This window comes from Strigops habroptila, chromosome 9, assembly GCF_004027225.2.
Source record: "Strigops habroptila isolate Jane chromosome 9, bStrHab1.2.pri, whole genome shotgun sequence".
Classification (NCBI taxonomy): Eukaryota; Metazoa; Chordata; class Aves; order Psittaciformes; family Psittacidae; genus Strigops; species Strigops habroptila.
In genome coordinates this window covers 43,242,709-43,265,889 of record NC_044285.2, presented here as the reverse complement: position 1 = coordinate 43,265,889, position 23,181 = coordinate 43,242,709, and the positions used below count along the sequence as shown (strand labels likewise).

General features: G+C 42.9%; 1 protein-coding gene and 1 long non-coding RNA gene across 10 annotated transcripts in view; both read right to left on the bottom strand.

Moving 5' to 3' along the window:
* Positions 1-1,278: 1,278 nt before the first annotated feature.
* The window catches only part of KLHL13 (kelch like family member 13), a 66,336-nt gene continuing 44,433 nt past the window's right edge, over positions 1,279-23,181 (bottom strand). For 5 of the 9 annotated variants that reach the window (XM_030498721.1, XM_030498723.1, XM_030498726.1 and 2 more), the window contains 6 exons: positions 18,079-18,220; positions 17,178-17,310; positions 16,751-16,947; positions 10,032-10,827; positions 3,528-3,641; positions 1,767-2,819 (listed from right to left, as the gene is read on the bottom strand). In XM_030498721.1, coding sequence (XP_030354581.1) covers positions 2,332-2,819; positions 3,528-3,641; positions 10,032-10,827; positions 16,751-16,947; positions 17,178-17,310; positions 18,079-18,220 — 1,870 coding nt within the window. In that variant the 3' untranslated portion in view covers positions 1,767-2,331. Of the gene's footprint in view, positions 2,820-3,527; positions 3,642-10,031; positions 10,828-16,750; positions 16,948-17,177; positions 17,311-18,078; positions 18,221-21,543; positions 21,713-23,181 lie in introns of those variants that run through there. The other 4 variants (XM_030498724.1, XM_030498717.1, XM_030498718.1 and 1 more) reach the window with 2 other exon arrangements.
* On the bottom strand, positions 19,016-23,164 carry LOC115613357. Its single transcript, XR_003993367.1, has 3 exons — positions 23,153-23,164; positions 20,357-20,363; positions 19,016-20,146 (listed from the first exon to the last, which is right to left on the bottom strand). It is a non-coding gene; the product is annotated as an uncharacterized LOC115613357 (long non-coding RNA).

Below are 23,181 nucleotides of genomic sequence, written 5' to 3'. Positions count from 1 at the left end.
AGCACTTTTGGCAACTGCTGCTTTTTATCCAGATGCTTTTCTCATCCAGGTGCCATCACTGCAAAATGAAAGAATTCAGGAAAAAGAGGCGGCTGCTTTTCATCCTGACACTGCTGGCTCCAGGTACTACGATGGGTTTACTCTTCAGAGAACAGCCTCAAAATGGAGATGGAATATCTGCTATAGCATATCTATGGCTGTGGATGCAGAGATGGAAAGGGTTTCTTACGCTGTGGTTAAGAAAGATGTTAATGAGCATCAAGTCACTTTACATTGCATCACAGGAGAGAACAGTTTGCAGGTTTTGGACACTCTCTGATGTTTTCTTTTCAGTCCTGGTGGGGAGGTGTTAACTAATGAGACTATGAACACTTCAATCCAGGGGAAGACAAAACCTCAAAGATTAATTTGATTGAAGCACTATATTTAATCCACTCTGCTGTGTCCAACACTAATGACAAAAAGGCATTCCAAAATCATTCTTCCACTTTTAAGTATAACACTTAACCACTAACAGGAATCTGCATTGTGGCCATATGCCACCTCCTGGGCTATTCTCAAAGCTCAGACACAGAACTCTGACATAGAATCATAGAACGGTTTGGGTTGGAAGGGACACCTTAAAACTCATCCAGTTCCAACCTTCCACTAGAGCAGATTGCTCCAAGCCCCTGTGTCCAACCTGGCCTTGAACACTGCCAGGGATGGGGCATCCATAACTTCCTTGGGCAACATCCTGACTTCTAACCATCTCATATTGGTTAGAACCACCCCAAGCTGCTTCTCAATGGAGAACACCAGTGAAGGCACCCACTATTCCATAGGGAACAGGGGAGCTCCTCTTCCCCAGCACACAAACAGCAGGTTATATTTACATTATCCAACAGGAGTTGCAACTACTTCAACTACTTTTTGGTGTAATTAATACACCAGGAATGGCATATGGATTTCAGGGGATTTAAACTCAAGCAGGCTCCAAAATCTTACCTCTGAGCTGGAAAAAAAGTATTAGTAGCACATGCCGCTTAAATGACTGAGACATTGTGAAACGACAGAGCAACATCTTCCCATCTGGGGCTTTGCTCAGCATCAGAAGAGCATTCTTAAGGTGACGATTCATAGCGCCTGGCTGCTTTCCAGGACTATCCCTGTGACCACCTCTGCAGTGGATCCCCAGCAAACCAACCTCCCCACCCAGACACACAATGCACATCCTGGGGACAGAGAGGCAGAGGAATCGAACCCAGTGCATTAATGATGTGGCTCAGACTGAATAGCTGCAGTTAAAAGTTTTATTGAACAAAAGAAGGTAAAACGTGGTAGTCCAAGTCCACTGAGCAAAAGCAGCTCCTGCTGAAGCTGCACCTTGTGCTAAATAACCTTATTAACGGAGACTATACAGAGGACACGTTATGCAAGTTACCTCAACAGCAAAGGAGAAAAGGTAGATTCAATTCAATCGAATGGAAAGATTTGGTCAAATTCAGTGGCTTAAGTTAATGTTTCTAGCCCTTATCTACCTGAATTCAGTACAGGCATACAGCAGAATATACAACTGCACTGAATTCCCATTAGTTAATAGTGTGCTCCCATGCAAGAGGAAGCCAAGTCCTGAAGAAAAATCCAAATTAAGAACCCCAAACGTTTTAAATCTTTTGTTTGAAGCATCATTCAACCAACTCAGGAAAAACACTTGATATATGCTACAAAAAACTCCTGGCCTCTGCAAGATCTGCCTCCTGTGTAGTGCTGATAGTTTAAAATCACTTTATTTCTCCCCTCTGCCTAAGAAACTTCATACGCTGAAAGCACCCACAGCTCATGTGGGCAAACAGATATGTCAAGATGACTCCGTGAAGAAAGGGAGGTAGCTCAGGCCCCTTGGCAACCCCCTGTCATAGTTCACATTGATGTGGGTCTACCTCCCCTTACCACCTGCGGTCAAAACGGGAAGGAAAAAGGATTTCAACTCTGAAATTTGGTGAAAGAACGTGGTCAGAACAAATTTCACTCGTTGGGCTTCCAAATGTCAGCTAGAAGGTACCTCACACCCAATACACAACATTAATAACGTACCTAGTTCATACATTTTATAGACAATATCTTCTCATTTGTTAAACATTTGGCTCGGGTAAGTACATGGGGGTTTGGAACCACTTGACAAACATTCTAGGCCAAACAAACAGCACAAATAATCTCAAAGTCTTTTTGTTTTCCAGTAATCGTACGAAACGCTGTAGGCTAAGCCTAACAGAAACTACTGAAGAAAAAGAACAGACTCCATGATGCAGTGCAGAGGTGTTACTACAACATCGTAAGTCAAGGGATGTTCTAAGGTGCTGAAAGAGGAGACTCTCTGGATGGTGACCCTGTATTGTCCTCCGGGGGGAAAACGGTGAGCGTGCAGGCTCGGATGCCACCGAGTGATTCCGGAAGGTCAAACACTTTATGCCACTCATCTTTTTCTGGATCATATTTCTGAACTATTTCCACCATACACCGATTATTCCAAGAATATCCTCCAACAACATAGATTTTATTTTCAAAGACAGCAACCCCAACATCACTTTGCCCACGCAACATGGCAGCAATTGGAGTCCACTGGTCTAGAGTTGGTGAGTAATATTCACAGCTTAGAACATCATCATAATCACTGGTGCCTCGAAAGTGATTCCCACCAATAACGTACAGCTTGTCTCCTACAGTACACATGCAGTGCAGACCTCTGACTGTGGTCATCGGCGCTTTCTGAGTCCATTTGTCTGTGTCAGGGTCAAAACACATAAGTTCCTTTTGGAAAGTATCGTGGGTAATTCCCCCTGGAGAAATAAAACACATGTTAGAGCAGAGCTCACCCTAATAAGCTCAGTTCTTAGAGGACATCCCTTAACATGGGATGAACACACACAGTTCTGGATCTCTGCAGAGATCACTGACAGACAGGTTGCACCTTCGTTCAAAATTGAGCAGACACCAGCTTTTCAGAACACCTACTGCTCCAGTCTGGGAAAGACTGGAAGGAAACTATAACCCCAGTGACACTGGGACTGAGCCTATTACAAATGCAAGACCAGTGCAAGTACAGACATCATTCATATATTGAGACTAACACGAGAACTCATCCCTTTCCATTAGCTCAATGAGAGCAGATTTTCTTCTTTAAAGTATTAATATTTCCAATGCTTCCCAAAACATATCAAAGCGGATGTGTTTAATGGTTATCACTACATGAATGTACATGTGCGGTGTTGCCACACAAAAATGTATTCTGACAGTTAAAGGGAATAACTGCTTTGTAATCCAGAGCTGTCATTTACTATGTAAATGCATAATATTATCTAAAATAACTTCCTCTGACTCTGCAGTCTATCCGCTGGTGGACTGGCTTCACATGAAATTGCAGCACTGCTTGTACCACAGCAAACCTACTGCAACCAGAATCTAATTTTCAGTGTCTCCCACTGAAATAGGAGGAGTCAGGTAAGTACTTGTTCCAGAGAGATAATGTGATGATAGGAATTATTTACCTGAAATATACATTAATCCCCCATACACGGTTCCAGCATGTCCGTAGTGGGGTTCGTTCATCTTCGCGACGTAGCTCCATTCATTCATTCTGGGATTGTAACATTCCACAGTGGCTGTTTAAAACAGATGAGAATAGAATGCTGTTGAAGCTAGCCTGGCAGTTTGGATTCGAGTGCAGTGGCACTAATATATTCATAGACACAGGAAGCATCAATGAGAAACACTGTTCAGCGCCAAGGGAATTATTGAGCGTAATGTCAAGACATGATACAGAGAAAGCTCGAGCTTCGTCCCAGAGGAGCAAAAAGGAAGACAAAACCCTCTTGCATCCTTGCCTTCCACTTGTCTCATTCCCATTCCCACTTGGCACAGGACCTGCCCTGTGAGACAGCAGCGGGAACGTCAGCGGAGCCAGGGGAGTTCAGCTTTTGAACCCTTCCCTCGGGTACAAGCAGCGTCTGCTGCAGAGAGAGGGAACAAATGTCAAACCTATTGCCAAGAGGATCAGTTCATCTGGTAACCAGAACAAACCCGGGTCCTCAGCAACATCGCACCCATGCCAGGTTTCCTCCTTGGTATCTCACACTAGAATGCCCTCAAAGGGGGCAGCCACCATCGACCAATTCTCTCTTATCCTGCACTCCCACAGCAACATACAGCTCAGCATATGCAAGTCACCAATTCGAGCACTTCATAAAAGCCAGGCTTTAACAAAATACAAAATGAAACATCCCGGAATCTTGCATGGAGAGCAGTAGTGCCTGTGTCCATACACAACTCCCTTTGTGAACCGGAAAGTTAAAACGATTAAAGGAGTTCTCAAATTAGGACTACGTTGAAAAAGAAACCCAGAGCCCAGGTGCCCCTGCAGAAAGCATTTCTGAGAAGGAATCCTCTCTTCAAAGTGGGACGGAAGAGATGCAGGGCTGCAGGAAAAGGGCTATGCAAAAAGCACAGAGTAACCAGATTTAACAATGGATCAGAGTAAGCTGTAGAGATTGACACCTTGAGCAGTACAGTATGACCAGAGGGGTGAGACACCCTGAAAACCCTGTAATATGGTGACCTTATGATGCAGAAACCAATTACCAATAATTGTGTTATTTTAAAGACAAATTAAGTCTCATTTTAAATAATTAAGAATCAGGTTCTAATGCCTGTTATACAATACTTGATCTTCAAAGAGAGATATTTATGAGGTACACAGACAAAACTGAATCCCTCTTTGAAAGAGGCATTTTACCTGCTCTAGAACAAGCTTTTTATTCAACCAAGGGTAGAAAATCTGAGCCAGCTCTACAGATTCAGTGATGGCAACTTACAGTCCAGGATCACCCATCAACAGAGACAAAAAAAGAATTAGAAGCTGAGAAACTTGCCATTTGAAAGGCAGAACCTAGTTAGTGTTGGTCTCAGCCTGCAGAATGAGGAGTGCTGGCCAGGCCAGTGAAGTCCCTCAGTCAGTAACACTCATACAGTGACTATAAGGTACCTCACTCTAATGCCAAAGCTGTCTTTCAGAATACTGTTTGATGACAGTTCAGCATCAATGGTTAAAATAGATTAAAAAATAACCTATATTTCAGAGAACAGCTAAATTCTTACAGCACCCTGGACTGCATTCAGCTTTTACTCACCCAGGAGCTGAAATTTAAATGTAAGAAACACAGAGGAGTGCTGGTCCAGACCACTGAGTTCATGATATAAGGCAAAAGATACAAAATTCTTGTTTCTTTCAAAACAAATGACATACATTGATTAGCAGGTAGGAAACAGTAACTTCCTATTCTTGAAACTTTTTTAAAATAGTATTGAATCATAGAACCCAGCCTGGTTTGTGTTGGAAAGGAGCTTAAAGCTCATCCAGTTCCAACCCCTGCCACGGGCAGGGACACCTTCCACTAGAGCAGGTTGCTCCAAGCCCCTGTGTCCAACCTGGCCTTGAACACTGCCAGGGATGGGGAATGGAAGCCTGAGGCACGCCTGGTTTTGTGCAAGTGTTTGCCCGTGGACCCTGGCCATGCTTGGCACCGCAGGGCTTCGGAAGATGGACACATCACAAAGCCTGGGTACAGATGGAGTCCAGGGTGTCCACACGCTGTCGACAGGCCTGATTTGTGATCATTAAAACCTGCCCAAGAGGGGCAACTTCTCACATTTACTTGAGGAGATCAGTCCTTCACCAAACACTTCTCCTGGAATCCAGCCTCCTTGTCACTGCGTTCCCCACCTCAGCTATTCGAAATGAGCCTGGAGCTGGCCTTTGCCTTACACACACCTACAGGGAGATGCAAGTCTGCACAAGGGAAGGTATGAAAAGGCATTCAAGCATTCGTCTAGAATGAAGATTTTTAAAGTAAGGCTTGACTTGGAATATTTCAGTGGTTTCTCACTGGATAACCTGCAGACTTTGTATGTCCACCAAGGACTTGCACAGCCACAAAGCCAGAGAATGCTGGGGACGGCCTCTTGCCCAAATAAAGGTATAGGCACAAAGAACTGATTCCATAAATGACACCTAAAACTAAATCCACGAGCTGTATTTCTGTGTGCTGCCATTCCGACACTACATCTGCCCAAAATAAACCTTTTTCTTGTACAAATTACTCACCCATTGCAATATTATTTTCTGGAAAGGAAAGCTCCTTTCTACTCTGCTCTATTTAGCAAGCAGAAGAAAACAAAGGTGGGCAGAAATTTCAAGGACAGAGAAAAACAGATTTGATGTGCAAGTAATCATAGGTGTCCCAGCTCTCCCCTGGGAGCACACCCTGCCAACCTGCTGCTTGCTGCACCAAAATCATCATTCTGCTTGCTTACACCAAAACAAAGGCATCCTCTTGCCCACAGTGCTTCCACTCGGTGCTGAAGCGAGGAGCTTCCATGTCTAATACACTGTAAGTACGGGAAGAGCAGATTATACGCACAGCAATGTCAAAGACAGCCACAACCAGATCAACGGGACGTTAATACTGGACAACCACTCTGCACTACAGATTGCATTTAAGAGAGAAACCCCAGCCAAAGATCACTTTAGCAAGAGAAGATTAACACATGCAGGCATTGGTACACACTGCTGCCATCACTATCACCACATCATAAAGATTTCAGTTGTCTGAGAGAGGATGACGTTGAGTCCAAGATCCCTCACTTTCTGATATGGCTTCAAAACTCTCTTGAACATTGCCAGTACACCTGAAGCACAGTTTGACACGATACTGTTTGACAGTATTTCAGACAAACCACCCCAACTCCAATCTCCAATCTACGCCACAACACAACACTGGTCACTCAAGCTGATAAAAACCTCCTGTTCCCTTTGGTTCCATGGAGTCATTTCCCTGTTCCCTTGCAAGGTCATTCCATTGCTTTTTTAACAAGATCTCCCTCTGCACTGAAAAGGAAACAAACATTTCAAATTCCAGCTGTTAAAGGTGCCCATCAACTGAAGAGAGGCATAAGGAAGGTCTATACATCATCTGCAGACAGAGCACAGCCCACAGGCACAAAGGAACTGCCACTTGACTGAACCTAAGTGTACATCCTGTATGGCATGAGACTGCTGGATTCATCCTCTCAACAAGCATGAATGACTCAAATCAGCTTTACTTATGTTTGACAGTGGAATACCTCATTTGTTCATTACCATAAGCCAGGGAGGACAGGCCTCATCTTAACAGGATAAAGCAACCTCAAAAAGACACAAAGCTTTGGCAGTCCCAAGGGATGCTCAGCCTGCACTCATTTTATAGTACCAGCTGTGATGCTATTCGAGGAGAACAAAGATATTTAGCACTTCTCTGTCAGTAGTTTCTAATGTGTCTTGAGGTTTCTTACAGCAGCACTTAGCAACTATGTGTGACATCCCAAACCCGGGGTCTTCATTTTGGTCTATTCTTTCTATAATACAGCTTGCTTCTGTAGAACTCAAAGCTGACTTGGTTAAATTAGAGTCCTGAGTAATTCTGTTCCTAGCATAGCAAGGAGCCACTTCAAAATAATGGATAATCTAGTTCCAACCCCCTGCCCCAGGCAGGGACACCTTCCACTAGACCAGGTTGCTCCAAGCCCCACCACAACTCAGTTCGTCTCCAAGATCCATGCACCACACGTGTGCATGTTCACTCCTCTTTACCTACGAGCCCAAAGCTCCCCAGTGGCAAATGCTGTCCAAACAGCAGCCGTTACTGCCACCAAAGCACATCCTACTGAGGTGGAAAGGGGTATTTACAAAGTTCTCAGAAGTTTAAAGATATGAACACTCTTTTGGGAAGGATTTAGAGAGAGTCTCAAAAAACTATAACTGTCATTCCAGAAAATGTCAGGAGAAGAAAAAAAAAAAACCCCAAGGAATTCATTTTAGTAACTTTAACCCTTTGTCCCTTTTCCATAACAGCTGATCTTCCGGAAAGCTGAATTCAGGTTTGGGGAATTTTTTCTTCTCTAACAAGAGATTGAAATTAGTTTGAACCCAAGGTCAACTTCTTTAATACCTGTCCAACACATATTTGACCTTCTCTTCTCTGCAAAGCTTGAGTTTTTCTCACCTGAAAAGAATGGGAAGTTGAAGCTGGATTTCATCCTTCGGCTGTCAAGCTTTATGAAAGAAACATGAAAATGCAAAGTGACTTGCTTCACAATTAACAGGAAAACAGAAGCAGCCCCAAATCAAAGCATCAGACAGCTACAACATACAGCATTTATAGAGTGCTCTTCCTGCAGAATGATCCACTGACGTTTCTCAGGGCTGTGGAAAGCACTGCAGCACTTTAATGGTATCTTTACAGCAGAGTTTTAGACAGGTGATAGATTTTGTATGTTAATTAAAGCTGCAGAAGAGCTGAGGTCAGCAGAATGACACTGCTTCATCTAATTTAAGAAGAGCACTGCACGTAGAGCCTGCTGCACACACAGCACTGCCCCAGGGACACTGTTATTTCATAGTGATTTGGTCAGACTTGAAACTTTCTCACAGACATTCTAATAACCCTGCTCTAATTTGATGGTACAGGACACGAGGGCAGCAATCTGGTTATCTGCTATCAATTCATACCATTAGGAAATAGCTCGATGAAGGGCAGGTTTTCTGATACTCAAGATAAAGATCAAGACACATCGGTTTGTACATTTGGTATCCCGCTTCCAGTGAGAACATGTTTTCAGGTAGATAAAGTGACATGTAAGAAAACCTCAGGATCTGCATCAGAACACGGCTGTGTAGAGAAAACAAGTTGCTGCAACAGTTTCCCTTGGTTTTTGGAAACAGGAGGCATTTTTAAACATCCCATTTCATCTAACATTAGAATGGATTTTCAACTCCTAGCAAACCCAGCCCAGTTTGTGTAGTGGAAGCAATGCACTATGTTTCCTAAGACAGACTGCAACATGATCGTGAAACAAAGTGCATGTGTGAATGACTGAGATGGATTAATTAAAAAAGCCACAGATGCTGCAGCACAAATTAGGTTCTGTGTCGTTTCCATTAAACACGTTTCTCACTGCACTTGAAGATCTCTGTGTTTCTAACAAGTACATCTCGGCAGCAAGAGCTGCTGCCACAAAGACTTGATAAGACACAGTGAAGTATTGGGCTGAAAGCAGCAAACAAAATAAGGAAATGTTACGTCTGCTTTAGATATAATATTATGCTAAAATTCAAAGCAGGATGACTGTAACATTTCCATTTTAAAGCACAAATTTACAACTGAGTGTACACTCCCAGAGCTGACTGCAAATGCTGCCCACTATGGCTCTGGAAAATGCAGCGCATTAATATAGGCCATCCTCCACAGAAATCTGTTATATTACAAGTTACCATCTATTTATTCTTTGTTTCCAACCATCTTATTTCCCTGAAATCAATGTTTTGGGGGTATTTTTGGTCAAGTAAAACGAATCATCATTTGCAAGGGGGGAGAGGAGACAGCAGGACAGGTTCAGTCCCATCAACAACTACATAACCTCAAAATCACAGGGAAGATATTTTTAGTAATTAAAAAGTGCAGAATCTCAGGAGAGCTGAATCTCAGGGATCTGTGAGTGAAACAAATCACCCAGTCACCAGCAATCCGAAATGACTACCCCAGAAAAGCTGCGTCTTTCCAAACACACCCTTCACCCAACAGTGAGTTTCAGTCAGGAAAGTCAGGATTCACTCAGGACTGAAACGAGTGGGTTTGGTTTCTTAGCTGAAGTCATGATGGGGTTTGTATGCATTTGCTCTACACACACTTACACAGGCAGACACAGAAGATGCTAAAGGTGAAGACACTGGATATTATGCATCAAGGTACATGTATTTGGAATTTTTGTTGTGGAAGCTCTTCTGAAATTAACTGCTAATAGGATCCAGACACATTTCTCTCTGCATTTGCAGTGTTTCCAGAAGGAAGCTGCTCGCCAACACCTTTCACTCGTGTCCTCTCCACCCATTCTCAGGGCAGCATGGTATTGCCATGCAGAAGAAGCAAGGCCAGAAGCCACGCTTCAGAAGCAGCACTCACCTAGCTCACCCGCTGCGTTTCGACCACCGACTGCATACAAATGTCCTTTGAGGGCACTTAGGTGGAAGAAGGTGCGCTTCTCATTTAAAGATGCAACTTGCATCCACTTGTTGTAGCGAGGATCAAACCTGAAGACCGTGTCGACCGCCGTCTTCCCTTTCGTGTCGTAATTGCTCTGTCCCCCAACCACGTAAAGGAAGTTTCCGATCACGGCGATGCCGTGCTGGTACCTTGGTGCATCCATGGGAGCCAAGGATTTCCACTCGTGGGCCTTCTCGTCATACATCCGGAGCTCCTTGCTGACAACCAGCTGCTGCCTCAGCACCCCCCCCAAGGTCACCAGGTGAGTGCTGTCTGACCGAATGGCAGTTCTTTCTGACTGCATCACCGGCTGCATGTACGGCATCATTTGGTAATTGCTGGCTTCCAAAAGCAAGTTTACACAGGTATTGTCAGTCCTCATGAAGTCCACTGTCTGAACATAGTTAATAAGATCCTGGGGAGTCATCAGAGGAAACCTGATGTTCTTCATCAGCTTCGCAGCATACTCCATCCGGGGCTCCTCGTACCGCAGCCAGCGACAAGCTGCCTTGAAGAGCTCGAGTTCAGTGCAGTGCTTAAGGCTATTACTTGAAAGCACAAAGGCAAGACGTTCAAAGGGGAGTTTCACAAATTCACCAGTACTTAATAACGCAGGGAAGTTCTTCAGGATGAAGTTATTAACGTATTTATCCACTTCTGTGAGATTGTATGTGTTGGCAATGCGCCCAACCTCCACACAGTTTTCCAAGGAAACCTATCAAGTAAACAGACAGAGGAATCAAAACACTTCCTTAATTTGGTGTCTAAATGACAATGTAGAATGTAATGAATACGATAGAATTAGCAGTATTTCATCACTTCCCAGCGCTCAAGGTGACTTACACATGAGCAAATAAATATTCAATGTGATGTATATTCATGGCTGCAAGGGGAGACCCAACCTACTCCTTCTTTTGAAGGAAGAAATGAGGCAAGTAAAAAGTAGCTGATACATATTGTGTCAAATACATTATACAATGCTGATATAAAGCAATTATACAGCACTTCATCTTTGAAAAGCTCTGCAAACATCTTTGAGACAGACATGTGGAAAATACAGTTAAGGGGAGGTGATCAGCCCAAGGTTACACAGAATAAGGCAAAAGTAGGTCTTGCCATGAGGCATTTTCTAACATTATTAAAAATGTATTATCATAATGCAGCCAAAGACGTATTTCAGACAACCTATTTACAGCGTTTAATCCCATGAATACATTCCTTAGAAATGAACAAAACTGGATCTTTAGTAAATCAAGCTAGTGCTCTCACAGAATATATTCTAAATTCAATATATGTCAAAGTTAAGACAAAGGCAGTGATTTTATAGAGCAGTTTTAAATAGCATTGTTATTTTTAAATACTGAACCTAGGAAGATTTTCCTCTAGAAACACCCAGCACATGGAACACTTCAGCTGTATGGCTCACCCCTAATCTAATTCAATACTTGGGTGACCATGTCTTGGTGACCATCTCTCTCACACTGTTGCTGCATCTACCTTTCTTACGTCTTCGGCTCCTAAACTTCTAAGGTCACTTGGGACCCAAGGCAGAGGGAGGAAATAGATGGCAGGGATGGGACATAACTTTAAGCAGGTCTCCAGAGAACCCAGCCAAGCAATCTCAGCCAGCTTGATGGTACATACGCAGGGCAAGTCCACTTTCAAACGCTTCTTGCTGATTATTGCAGCCTTTTGGCATTCAATCCTTATTCTAATCCAAGCCCCATTTATAGATGTGCTTTCTAGCCTCTGTGCATGTCAATCCTCCTCAAGGTCAATGACTTCCACAACTTTGTGATTCTCATTACATTTGCAATGCCCAAAGAATTTAAGCTTCCAAATCTCATGGTTATTTTTAAAAAGATTATAATGATTGAGGACTATGACCTGATTGCAGCCTAAGAATGCACAAACCTTCAAATGACCTTCTGGGCATGACAGAGATTACAAGATTTGAATACTGTATAACTCAATCTGATCATTGCCCTTTAATACTACATAACTCCAAGGTCTAAGGAGTATGGAAACAGGAGATTTTCTTTAATTCAGTAGAAACTGATCTGCCTTGCCTTAGAGTTTACATCTGCATTAAGCCATCCAAAGTCTTCATTCACACATCCTGAAATGCCTTCATACAGTCTAAGGTTCCAAACCTTATTCTTCATTTTCAGGAACAGCAATCCTGTAATCAGGTCCTATCTATAATGAACGTGTGGCAGACTGTCAGGAGCTCTTACTATAAAAATATCTGTGCAAGATACAGATGGAAATAATTTTTGTATTGCAAGACAGACCATATTGTTTATATCAAAATATAATCACATCAGCCAGCAATGACCTACAAAACATTCGCTGATGCTGGAGAAGCTTTTTTTCTTTAACTGTTTGAGTCTGTATCAAACTCATTTCTGTACATTTCATTTTAAGATTTTTAATTTAGAGTCATAGAATGGTCCGGGTTGGAAGGGACCTTAAAGCTCATCCAGCTCCAACCCCCTGCCACGGGCAGGGACACCTTCCACTAGAGCAGGTTGCTCCAAGCCCCGTTCAACCTGGCCTTGGTCCATGGGGTATTCAGGTTGAAGTGAGGCATTTAGATCTACTGCAGGACACATGCCAGTTATCAAGAGCCCAACACTCACCTAGCTGATGTATTATCCTCATTATGCTACACTGTAAATCTATGCAATGGAATGTATTCCTGGAATGCTTACATTTGAGAAATGTATTGACACTTTACACACTGTCAATGACTGAAGAACACAGTATCAGCAGTTTCCAGTCACCCCCTAATTCTTAGAAAATTCACTTTGTATTGCCTTAATTAAGCCACTGGAATTGTACCACACTCAGGGTTGTTATTTCCACACTATGACTGCAAGTACTCCCCAAGATGCTTATGAAATTGTACACTTTGGCTCAGTAACAAACGCCAGCACTCACCTCCAATCAAGGTACCATATTAAGTATCTTCTTAAATGTTACTTTCCTTGGCAAAAGTACTAATACTAATTTCACTGTGCTTTAACATAACAATCAACGTACCAGGCTAAATTATATTGCAAAGATTTCACAGTCATAACAACATATACTCTAGAGATTCGAGTCCTCAGCCAAGAAATCATCTTTCAGAATGAAATGCGATAGTTACTTCGCCTTAAATATTCAAAATTGAGCAGCATTCAAGTACAATAACGCTATTTAAACACTTAAATAGTTCAGTTACTCAAGTGTCAATTTAAAAACCAATAAACAAAAAACCCAACAGTTTGACTTATGCTTTGGTACTTGTGAGAGGCACAGAATGGTTCTCTATGGAAATAAGTCAATCCAGAGCCCATCGACAACCAGAAGGAACTGCTGCTTCTGGAAATCCCACTGAAGTAAACGGGAGGAGTGGAAATGTAAGACTGGCTGTAGAGTGAATCCAGGAACTACAGATCCTCACACAGATCCTCTATAAAAGCTGTAACTGGTCAAACAGCTCAGCAGCTTCAGCAGAAACGAAGAGTTTTACATGAACTTGATTTGATTTGGGCTTTGTTGAGCAGAGCTGCTCAGTCACACTGCTCATGGGAACTGCTCACTGGAACTGCTCAATAGAAAGCAAAGGTTAAAGTTCCAGATAACACTAAGAAGCTTTTCAAAAGGAAAGGTCAAGCCCGGCACAGCGTTACTACAGCTTGAGAAACCAAGTGCAAAACCCAAAGGATTTCCTTGAGAAAGCAGTTGACTTCATTCTTTGCAATTCGAAGCAATCAATTCCCAAGCTCTGGTAAAACTTAACTGACTACAACATACTACATACTACAAAACTGGCCACAGAGCAAAATGACTGTAACATTCAAGTTCTCCAAGGTTCTCATAAATGACAGGCACAGAAAATCAAGCCCTCAGGAACACTGAGGTGTCTAACCTTCTTCTGTTTCAATGACTGTTAGACACTGAAGCACTTCAGATGGTGTTTCAAAGGGTCTAAGTTTAAAAAAACTCGCATTCCCTTGAAATCCTCAATTCTTCTGTGGGCTCCCATAAAGGAAGTCCAGGAATAACACCACAGAAACTTGACCAGCTCCAGAAACAGACTCAATCGTACCCTCACATCAGAAAAGGTGAGTTGCTGGTGGCTGGCAGAGCCCTGGTGCTGCATCCCACACTCCCACAAAACCAAGACCATCTTGCTCCATCCTCATTCAAGTTCTAGTGACAAGACAGGACTTCCAAATATTGACACCTGAATATTTGACAATTTGCCAGTTATCACAGAAAGGTTTTTGGGTTGGGAGGGACCTCAAAGCTCAGCCAGTTCCAACCTCCTGCCACGGGCAGGGACACCTTCCACTAGAGCAGGTTGCTCCAAGCCCCATTCCATGATCAGAGCAATGAACTATTTGACAGGAAAGGTGAAAATGTAGAACAAATGAAAAAACACTTACAAGTCAGCTACAACATGCACCCTTCTCTGAAGGTCTCACTGTGGTTTACACAAATTAAGCTGTTACCTTAAGCTTATGTTTTCCTTTGTAAATATTTCCAATATCCTCTTCTGAAGTAACACAATTACATGACGTTTGACATAAACTGACTTCTATAATCTCTTTAATAATGGACTCCCAAGACAACTAAGCACGTGTCTGGGAATGGTCACGTCAGCTCTCAGATGCTATTGTCAGCAGAAATAAGCTCAAGACTCGCTCAGAAAACTCATTTAAATTACAGAAATGCTTCAAAAATGGCATGAAACCAGTAGAACAGGGAGTAATCTTTGTCAAACTCAGACATGGTAATTAAAATGACAAAGACCCAACCATTTGCTCACCAACTCTTGTTCCTGTTCCAACAAATTCAAAAGCTCGGTCAAACATTCTTTATCCGAGGATGGTGAGAACACAACCAGGCTCACAGCACAAACTTCACTTTGTACTTCTTCTACAGTTATACAGTGGATGAGATTATGTCCCCTTAGACAACAGGTATAAATCAAAGTATTTCAGAAAAGAGAATCCATAAAATTAAGAGAATGGATAAAGTCTTAGTGATCCTTCCAATACGTAGTGTCAAACCAGACATTTCTTACTTGAACCAAACCAGTGACTGAGTCAGCATCGGAAGTGAAAGAAACTTCAGAAAACAAGGAGTTTTTTAAGCAATGAAAAAAATTATCCCAAATCACATCATTTAAGAGGAAAGAAGCTCTTTCCCTAAGAAAGCAAAATCAAGAACGAGCTGCCCTACCCAGAAAGGGTAAGGGGCAACGCTGTGTCCCTGGGGCTCACTCACCCCAGGAGGAGGCTGCTTCAAACTCCTGGTTCAAAACACCACTGAGACCTTACTCCAAGTTGGCATTTATGGCACCGGCATCCCACCAACACAGAAGCAGCAATGGGAATACCTGCTGCTTTATTTCTCTTTACAGACTAGCAGAAAGCTGAATTCCAAATAATATTCTAATTCACGTGGAACACACCAGTTTCCCTGTTCCAGGGAAGGTAAGATTCCTCGTGAGGTATATAAGCAATTAACATCTAAAAACCGTCGGGATGCATCAGCAATAATGTCAAAGTGTTTCTCTAGGCAGAACTGCTTTGACAGCACAGCTCTTATATAGAGTCATACAACCACTTGGGTTGGAAAAGACCCTTCAGATCAGCAAGTCCAACCGTTCCCCAGCACTGCCAAGGACACCACTAACCCATGTCACTGAGGGCCTCATCTACACGGTGTGTGAACACTTCCCGGGATGGTGATTCCGTGTCCCACAAGAGCAGGGTCAGGACCTAAGATTTTAATCCCTATAATAAATAAAAATGAACAGGGCAACTCTAAACCACAGAATGTACCTACAGGAAACAGCTTTGCAGGGCAAGCTTTTTATTTGCTCTTATTGCACAAAAGCAACCACGCTATGTAAGTATTATTCCTTTAACTACCCATTATTGGTAGAGGGAAGAGGAGAAGATTGCTACTTTGGGGCTATCCCCTGCTTACAAAAGCATTTATTTTGGTGATTGTGAAACAGTATTTCTCAGTAGGCATTCAAAGGCATTTTAAGTTCTAGCAAAATATGGCAATCAACATAAAATCCTTGCAGATCCTTCCCTCATATAACCAATGTTTCTGTAACATCCCTGGAGAGGATATATCATTCTAAAGGACTGTGAGCAAGTTCACTGGTTTACAAAGAAGATGTAAAGATCATCACAGAGACCATCACAATTGAGGGCTTCATTCCCCAAAGCAAAAAGGTTTCAAGAAGTGCATTAACAGAGAGCAACAGCACCTTACTCTCCTATTATTTTTATTGTTGTTTAGTTTAACTCACTGAGTAGCTTTTTTATGGAAGGATATGAAGTGTGAGGGCATCTAGTAATGAATCTGGGAACTATGAGGATCATCACTGCTATCACCACTGCAATCACACTTAGGAATTAGAAGAATTTTAATGTGATATAATTTATATCAAACTCAAACTGTACATGAGACTCAGAAGAAAAACTACTTTCAAGAAAACTACAAAGCAACCTTTTCTCTGTGAATCCAAACGGTGAATTACAGCAAGTTTTAGATTTCACCTGAACTGTAAAAAACCATACTGAGGCTTCAATCATTGTAAATGTGAAACAAGTTGTAAGTCTTACCCCAGAGATAAGAAACACTTTACAGAAGTCCAAAACGGGTAAAATCTGCAAAAAACTGGCAGCTTCCAGAGTGTCCTGAAGGTTGTCCATGTTAAGGGAAAGTTTTGCAGTATAAATGAAATCAATGATCTTCTTTAGGCCTATTTTGTTCACACCATGAAGCTTAATGCACATTAAATCCTGTTCCTTCATTCCTCCTGAAAAAGACATGGAGGTAGTAGGTTGATCTGATCATTTTGATTGAGTTCATCAACTTAGATAAAATTAAAATAGAACTTTAAAGCTCAGTTTAGCAGCCCATATGCCACCCAACCACACAGAGCTGCCTGCCGTCCTGGGCTGATTCACACAACCCTGAACATGTCTCAGTGCCACTGCTCGGACAATCTGGGGATAGCAGCATGTGATACCTCAATGAAAACCCCACCTGTGAACATGGCCTTGAAGTAGTCACTGGCAGAAGCCATCATTGCTCTGTGGACAGGGAACACTTCATCACCATCCCCTGGGACAAGTGTCACATCACAAAGCAAACCTTCCACCCGCAGCTGGTCAAAACCCTGCAAGAAGAGCACAGTGCAAGATCCATTTGATCTGGGAGGAGAGTAGCAATCTCCTTTGTCTCTCTTATGGAAATACTTACTTACTTTTATGTACAGATGTTCCGTATTTCCAAAAAGTGACTTAGGAAATACCTTCTCACCTTACAACCATAATCTCCAATATATTCAATAATTAATTATTCATTGGAAAACAAGCATAGAATCATACAATTACAGACTGGTTTGTATTGGAAGGGAGCTTAAAGCTCGTCCAGCTCCAGCCTCCAGCCACGGGCAGGGACACCTTCCACTAGAGCAGGTTGCTCCAAGCCCCTGTGTCCAACCTGGCCTTGAACACTGCCAGGGATGGGGCAGTCACAGCTTCTCTGGGAAAAGTCTGTGCCAGCGCCTCAGCACCCTCACAGGGAAGAGCTTCTTCTATATCTAACCTGAACTTCCCCTGTTACAGTTTAAACCCATCACCCCTTGTCCTAGATAAAAAAATAAAGTAGAATAATTGTTGTTATTTTCCAGAAATGGTTGGGGAACGCAAAGCACACCGGGCCTTGGGAAGCAGCTTCATTCTCCAAGCTATGATAAAAGTCAAACCTTTAACTCCAGGAGGAGAAGCTCCAAGCCATGCCTGCTTATGGGCACTGCTGGCACAGCCTAATGAGCGTTTTTTGTGAGGCTTTTTAGGAATTACCGGTCTACTGAGTAGAGGCTTTGTTTAGAGCAGCCCAAATTCTGCTGCAGATCCACAGCAATACAAGAATGTTTACGTACCTGTAATACCACAGAACTGTGAGTGTTGCTGGTGAAAAACCGCGTGGTCCCTGTCTTCGAAGACTGTAGATGGGCAGAGACGCCCATATCGCTGCTGCCAAGAGACACTTTCATATGAGGATCCTCCTCTTCCACCAGAGATCTAAGGAGATCAGAACAAAGAAACCTTAAGCCCAAACTCATTTTCATTCAGTGCTCTTGTGTACTAAACCCACAGTCTTCTGGGATCGGACTTGATGATCTTACAGGTCTTTTCCAACCTAGCTGATTCTCTGAAGCATAACAGCGTAGGGGCAATAGGGCAAACATCAGCAGATGACAGAATCAGCCCATAGTGGTCCCCCCTTCAGCTGCTCTAGGAAAGTGAAGCATTAACAGCATCTAATCTTCAAAAAACTTCATTTTCAGTCAATATTTTTTCCCTCCAGCCTGTGCACATCATTTCATTTCTATGTGTGCTTCCACTATTGGAGGATGCTTGCAGGGCTTTCATCCAGAAAAATCCCAGACTGCCGAGGAAAGCTAAAAGATTGAAACTCTCAGTGTAATATTAGAGTTCAGTAATTTCACTTATAATGGCTTGTGTTATCTTGCTCAAGTATGAACATAATACACATAGTGGAGTTTCAAGCTGTAACTTTCGGCTAACCCACAACTACAACTCCTTCCTTAGGACATCCAGTATCCTGGTACTGCAGGCAACCACTTCAGCATTTTTAAGTTAAAATGTGTTAGTGTGAAGTCAACACTTCTGGTTTTTATGCCAAGCAATTCCTGTCCCAATCTAGATGGGAAGGGCTAATTTTAGGTAGAACTGTTCTGGGATTGCTGCACTACTATTAGCCTTCCATTCTAATCTTGAGATGGAAATGAGGTTTGAATAAAGAGCTCTGCATATGAGAGTCTAACTCCCCTAAGCTGTCATTATTATAAAGTGTAAATAAAGATCATCTCCAGAAATATTAACAATAACCACTTCCTGCCATTGCTGTGATCTAACGCACTACCTGTTAGCATTGCCTCGTGGTATGATGCACATATACACAAACATTAGCAAACAGAAGCTGTTCATCCGCAGATGAGGGCAGCTTCATTATTCAGAAAGCCTCCACATTTCACAAACGATTCACAGCACTTGGATATAACTGCTGCAAATCTCAGATTGTCAAGTTTGCCAATATTCAAATGTGCAGGTTCAGACATTGGCCTCCAAGCCAGTTTCAGAGATTACTTTCAGTAAGTGCCAAGAATGTGCTAAAACTCCCCCCAAGCCCAATTTATTTAAGGAGAAATTGGAAATTTGAGGATGAAAAGTAGATTTCATATTTCCAAGCCCCAAATAGGTTCTGTTTCTACAGAAAACACGTGCCCCCCCCTTTCTTTGGGAACATGGACTAGAGCAGCTTCTGAAACCCACATTCCCCCTGACAGCACTGATGTGCCTTGTTCAAACCCACAAGGACATAAGGTCGGCTACGAAACGTGTTCAGAACAAATTCAACCATCCAACAGCGCACACGAATTTGAAGCAGGGAGATTTTATGCACACAGACATAACAACAGACTGCAGGAACGAGGGAACATCCAAAGAGCTCTGACTTTGAACGTAGCAACCCCGTGCTCAGACATCTGAAAGGAATTCATAAATGTGGGTGTACTGCAGCATGCAAGAACTGTGCCCTTTTGGAAACAGAATTATCAATTTCAGAAAGCAAATCCATAGTGTAATTGAAATACCGTTTTACAGGCTGCACCTTAGCTCCCCAAACTACCTTTGGCATCCAACGAATGCAGACAAGGATGGAGCCCCACAGCAAAGCAGTCGCTGGCTCGTGACGCAGAGTATTTCTGTTCACTTTGTTCTAGGGTGGTTTGGGGATTTTTGTTGTTTATTTGTTTCAGTTTTAATCCAATCACATCAAGGAAAGAGCCTGATATAACTTCAAAGGACACCCAGGCTCTGAATTCATACATGTCTTTCTGAGAAGAAATATAAGATAACATGGGGAGACTTGTGAGTGTGGGTGGAAGGAACCGCAGCTCCAACTAGCCTGGACCTGACTGCGTGCTCCCGAAACGTCAGGTCAGATCACCATTACACCGAGGGGCTTTTCAAACACTATTTCCAAACTCAGAAGGAAGTAGAAGATGTACACACAGGTTAAAATCATTAGGAAAAGAATCATACAAGTAAACCAACCCCCTCGCTGCTTGGAGTGGGGTTTTTACCATGCTTGCCCATGTCCCATGCTACTTCAGCTCCTGACAGCCAGCAGACCTCCTAACTTGTACAAATGAAGGCAAAGCCCTTCACCAGGATTCATCTGTTCCAAGGACAGCAGTGAGAATGGAAGTGTTGTACTGAACAGGCCACATTGCACAAAACCTGCCAAGCTTTGTCCTCCGAGGTCTCCTACAGCACAACACAACAGAGAGGGTACCACAGATCTCAAAGCACTCACAGTACTTGTAAGTACTTGTAAGTACCTCGACACGCTAGGTGTGGGACAATTTACTACTTCCCTGCCTGATTTTCAATCCTTCCGAGGCAGTTGTCTAATGCCCACAGCACACATGTGAGCTCAGCAGCTCACAACTTGATGCTCTTCTGCAGAAGAGATTGTCATAGAATCCCAGACAGGATTGGGTTGGGAGGGACCTTAAAGCTCATCCAGTTCTAACCCCCTGCCACGGGCAGGGATGCCTTGCACTAGAGCAGGCCGATCAGAGCCTTACAGCTTCCCCAATTGGGAAGGCTGAGCACCCTCTTCCATCAGGGGCAGAATTCACACCAAGAGCTGGCGAGAGTGCACTGATCCTGGGATCCAGCCTGGGGACACTCATCAGGAGTGACCAGCAATGACCAGTTTGTCACTGGCTTTGCACCTCTTTCAGCATTTATCTTCACACGAGCAGAGAACCCACCTTTGTGAGGCACAGTGAAAACACGGCAGCTCCTCCACACCGTGTTGATACCACACGCAAAGCAAAGGCAACACCTGAGCACTGCATCACACAGGAGTAACCCAGAGCTCGCTATTCCAGCAGAATGCCAGTGAGCAACGTGAAAACACACAGACTGACTCAAGTATTTACAGGACTTGTGCCCATCACTGCTCCCAGTTCTGCAACAACCTCTGCAGATTGCCTGCAGTGATGTATGGAAACTGTGAACTGACTTTAAAGGAGAAGCTGCAACATGGACCCAGCAGAAGAGCCACTAACCCAGCGACTGGGAGGGGACATGAGACCCTGAGGTCAGACCTCGGATGTGAATCTTCCTCCCTTTACCCTTCACTGAAGGCTTCCCACGTCTCTTGTGGAACTGCTATTTGTACTTTCCTGCAAAAGCTGTTGTAAGGACTGGAACTTTCCAGCAAATACTGACAAATATTTGTTAACTGGCTGGAGTTACAACGTGATTCAGAGGCAAACTGCTTGCTAAAGCACTAAGCAAATACTAACCTGTTACAACAGCCCACAGGCACCCAGGTGACCCATGGGGAGCAGGGGTCTCTGGAAACTGAGATAAATTTTCCCCTCAACTAGAAGATTCAAATTATGTGGTTGCCATTTTGGATGGAGTTCAGTGGATGAATGGAATAAAACGATGTTTTCTTCAGAAGTAGCTGAACTCATTCTGATGCAACAGAAACAAGGTGACTGTGAATATTATTAGGAGTTGGTTCATTTACATGGGGAAAGCATTGATCTGTTTGTCAGAGCATAATGCAGTCTTTGAAAGCAAAGGAAGGAGATCAGCCTACAGCTAGGGCTATTTCAGAGTGCATGTTCTCTGATTTATTTAAAACCCACAGACTTTACGTAACTCAGTAAAAGCTTGCCAAAGCCATATTGGCTACACAGTGAATTCTTCATTTGTGAAGCTCAATAGCTTGTTTCTGAAAGGATTATAACCTTATTTTCTCTGTCAAATTACTGCTCAATGAACCATGACTGCAAGTGTTCTGGTCACTGGTAAACAGCATCTTCAGCAATCACTCCTGGCATGTGCCACTAGTCTGGAATTTATCAGCAAAGAACCACATTTCAAGTTCATATTAAGATATTCTTACTACAAGACAAATCTCTCCTATTTTAGGATCTATCTCATGTATTAGAGGGCTTTCCTACACATGCAGCTATGCATGAATTTTGCTAATGAACCTACTAATGAAAAGGCCCATGAAATACAATGAAACTTTCATTTACTATTAGAGCAATTCCTTACTTTGGATGCATAATCTGCAAAAAAGTGCTGTAGTATGCTTAGCGTGCCAAAAAAATAATGCAAGTATTGATTATTTTACTGCCTTCCCTTTATGAACAGATGTTAAGCTTGGTGAGTAATGAATTTAGGAATTCCCCAACAAATTACATGGCCACCCAGGAAGTCAATAAGCATAACTGATGTAACAGCATTGTATAAAGGAAGGTTTCATGAGGCTTATATTAAGAAATTCAGATATTAATATAATGTAGATGAACAAATTACACAATCACTGTATTTCACATTGCTTCCATTCCAAAGCTTCTATCCATACTATTGGAGGAAATCCTTTACTATTCTATGACAGAGTCACAGAATCCCAGCCTGGTTTGGGTTGGAGGGACCTTAAAGCTCATCCAGCTCCAACCCCCTGCCACGGGCAGGGACACCTTCCACTAGAGCAGGTTGCTCCAAGCCCCTGTGTCCAACCTGGCCTTGAACACTGCCAGGGATGGGGCAGCCACAGCTTCTCTGGGCACCCTGTGCCAGCGCCTCAGCACCCTCTGACAAAGAAGTTACCTTGTTTAATGGGAGTTTGTAACTTAATTCCCTTCTGACAACAGTAGCCAGGAAAACTAGCCAGATCTGTAATTTGTTAATGGCTCCTTATAACAAAATTACAGGAAAAGTTTCTATAGGGAATGCAAGTTCACATTTTAAAATAGATGCATGGCTCCAGCTAAAAGAGAACACAACGGCAACAGATCATCATCATTCTGATCAAGTCAACTCCTCCCTAAACAGACCAAGCAACTTGTTCAGCCAACTTAAGTCCTTGCTTTGGGGACATCCAGGTCCTGGCACAAGCTGCTACTGGAGACCTCAAAGTAGGA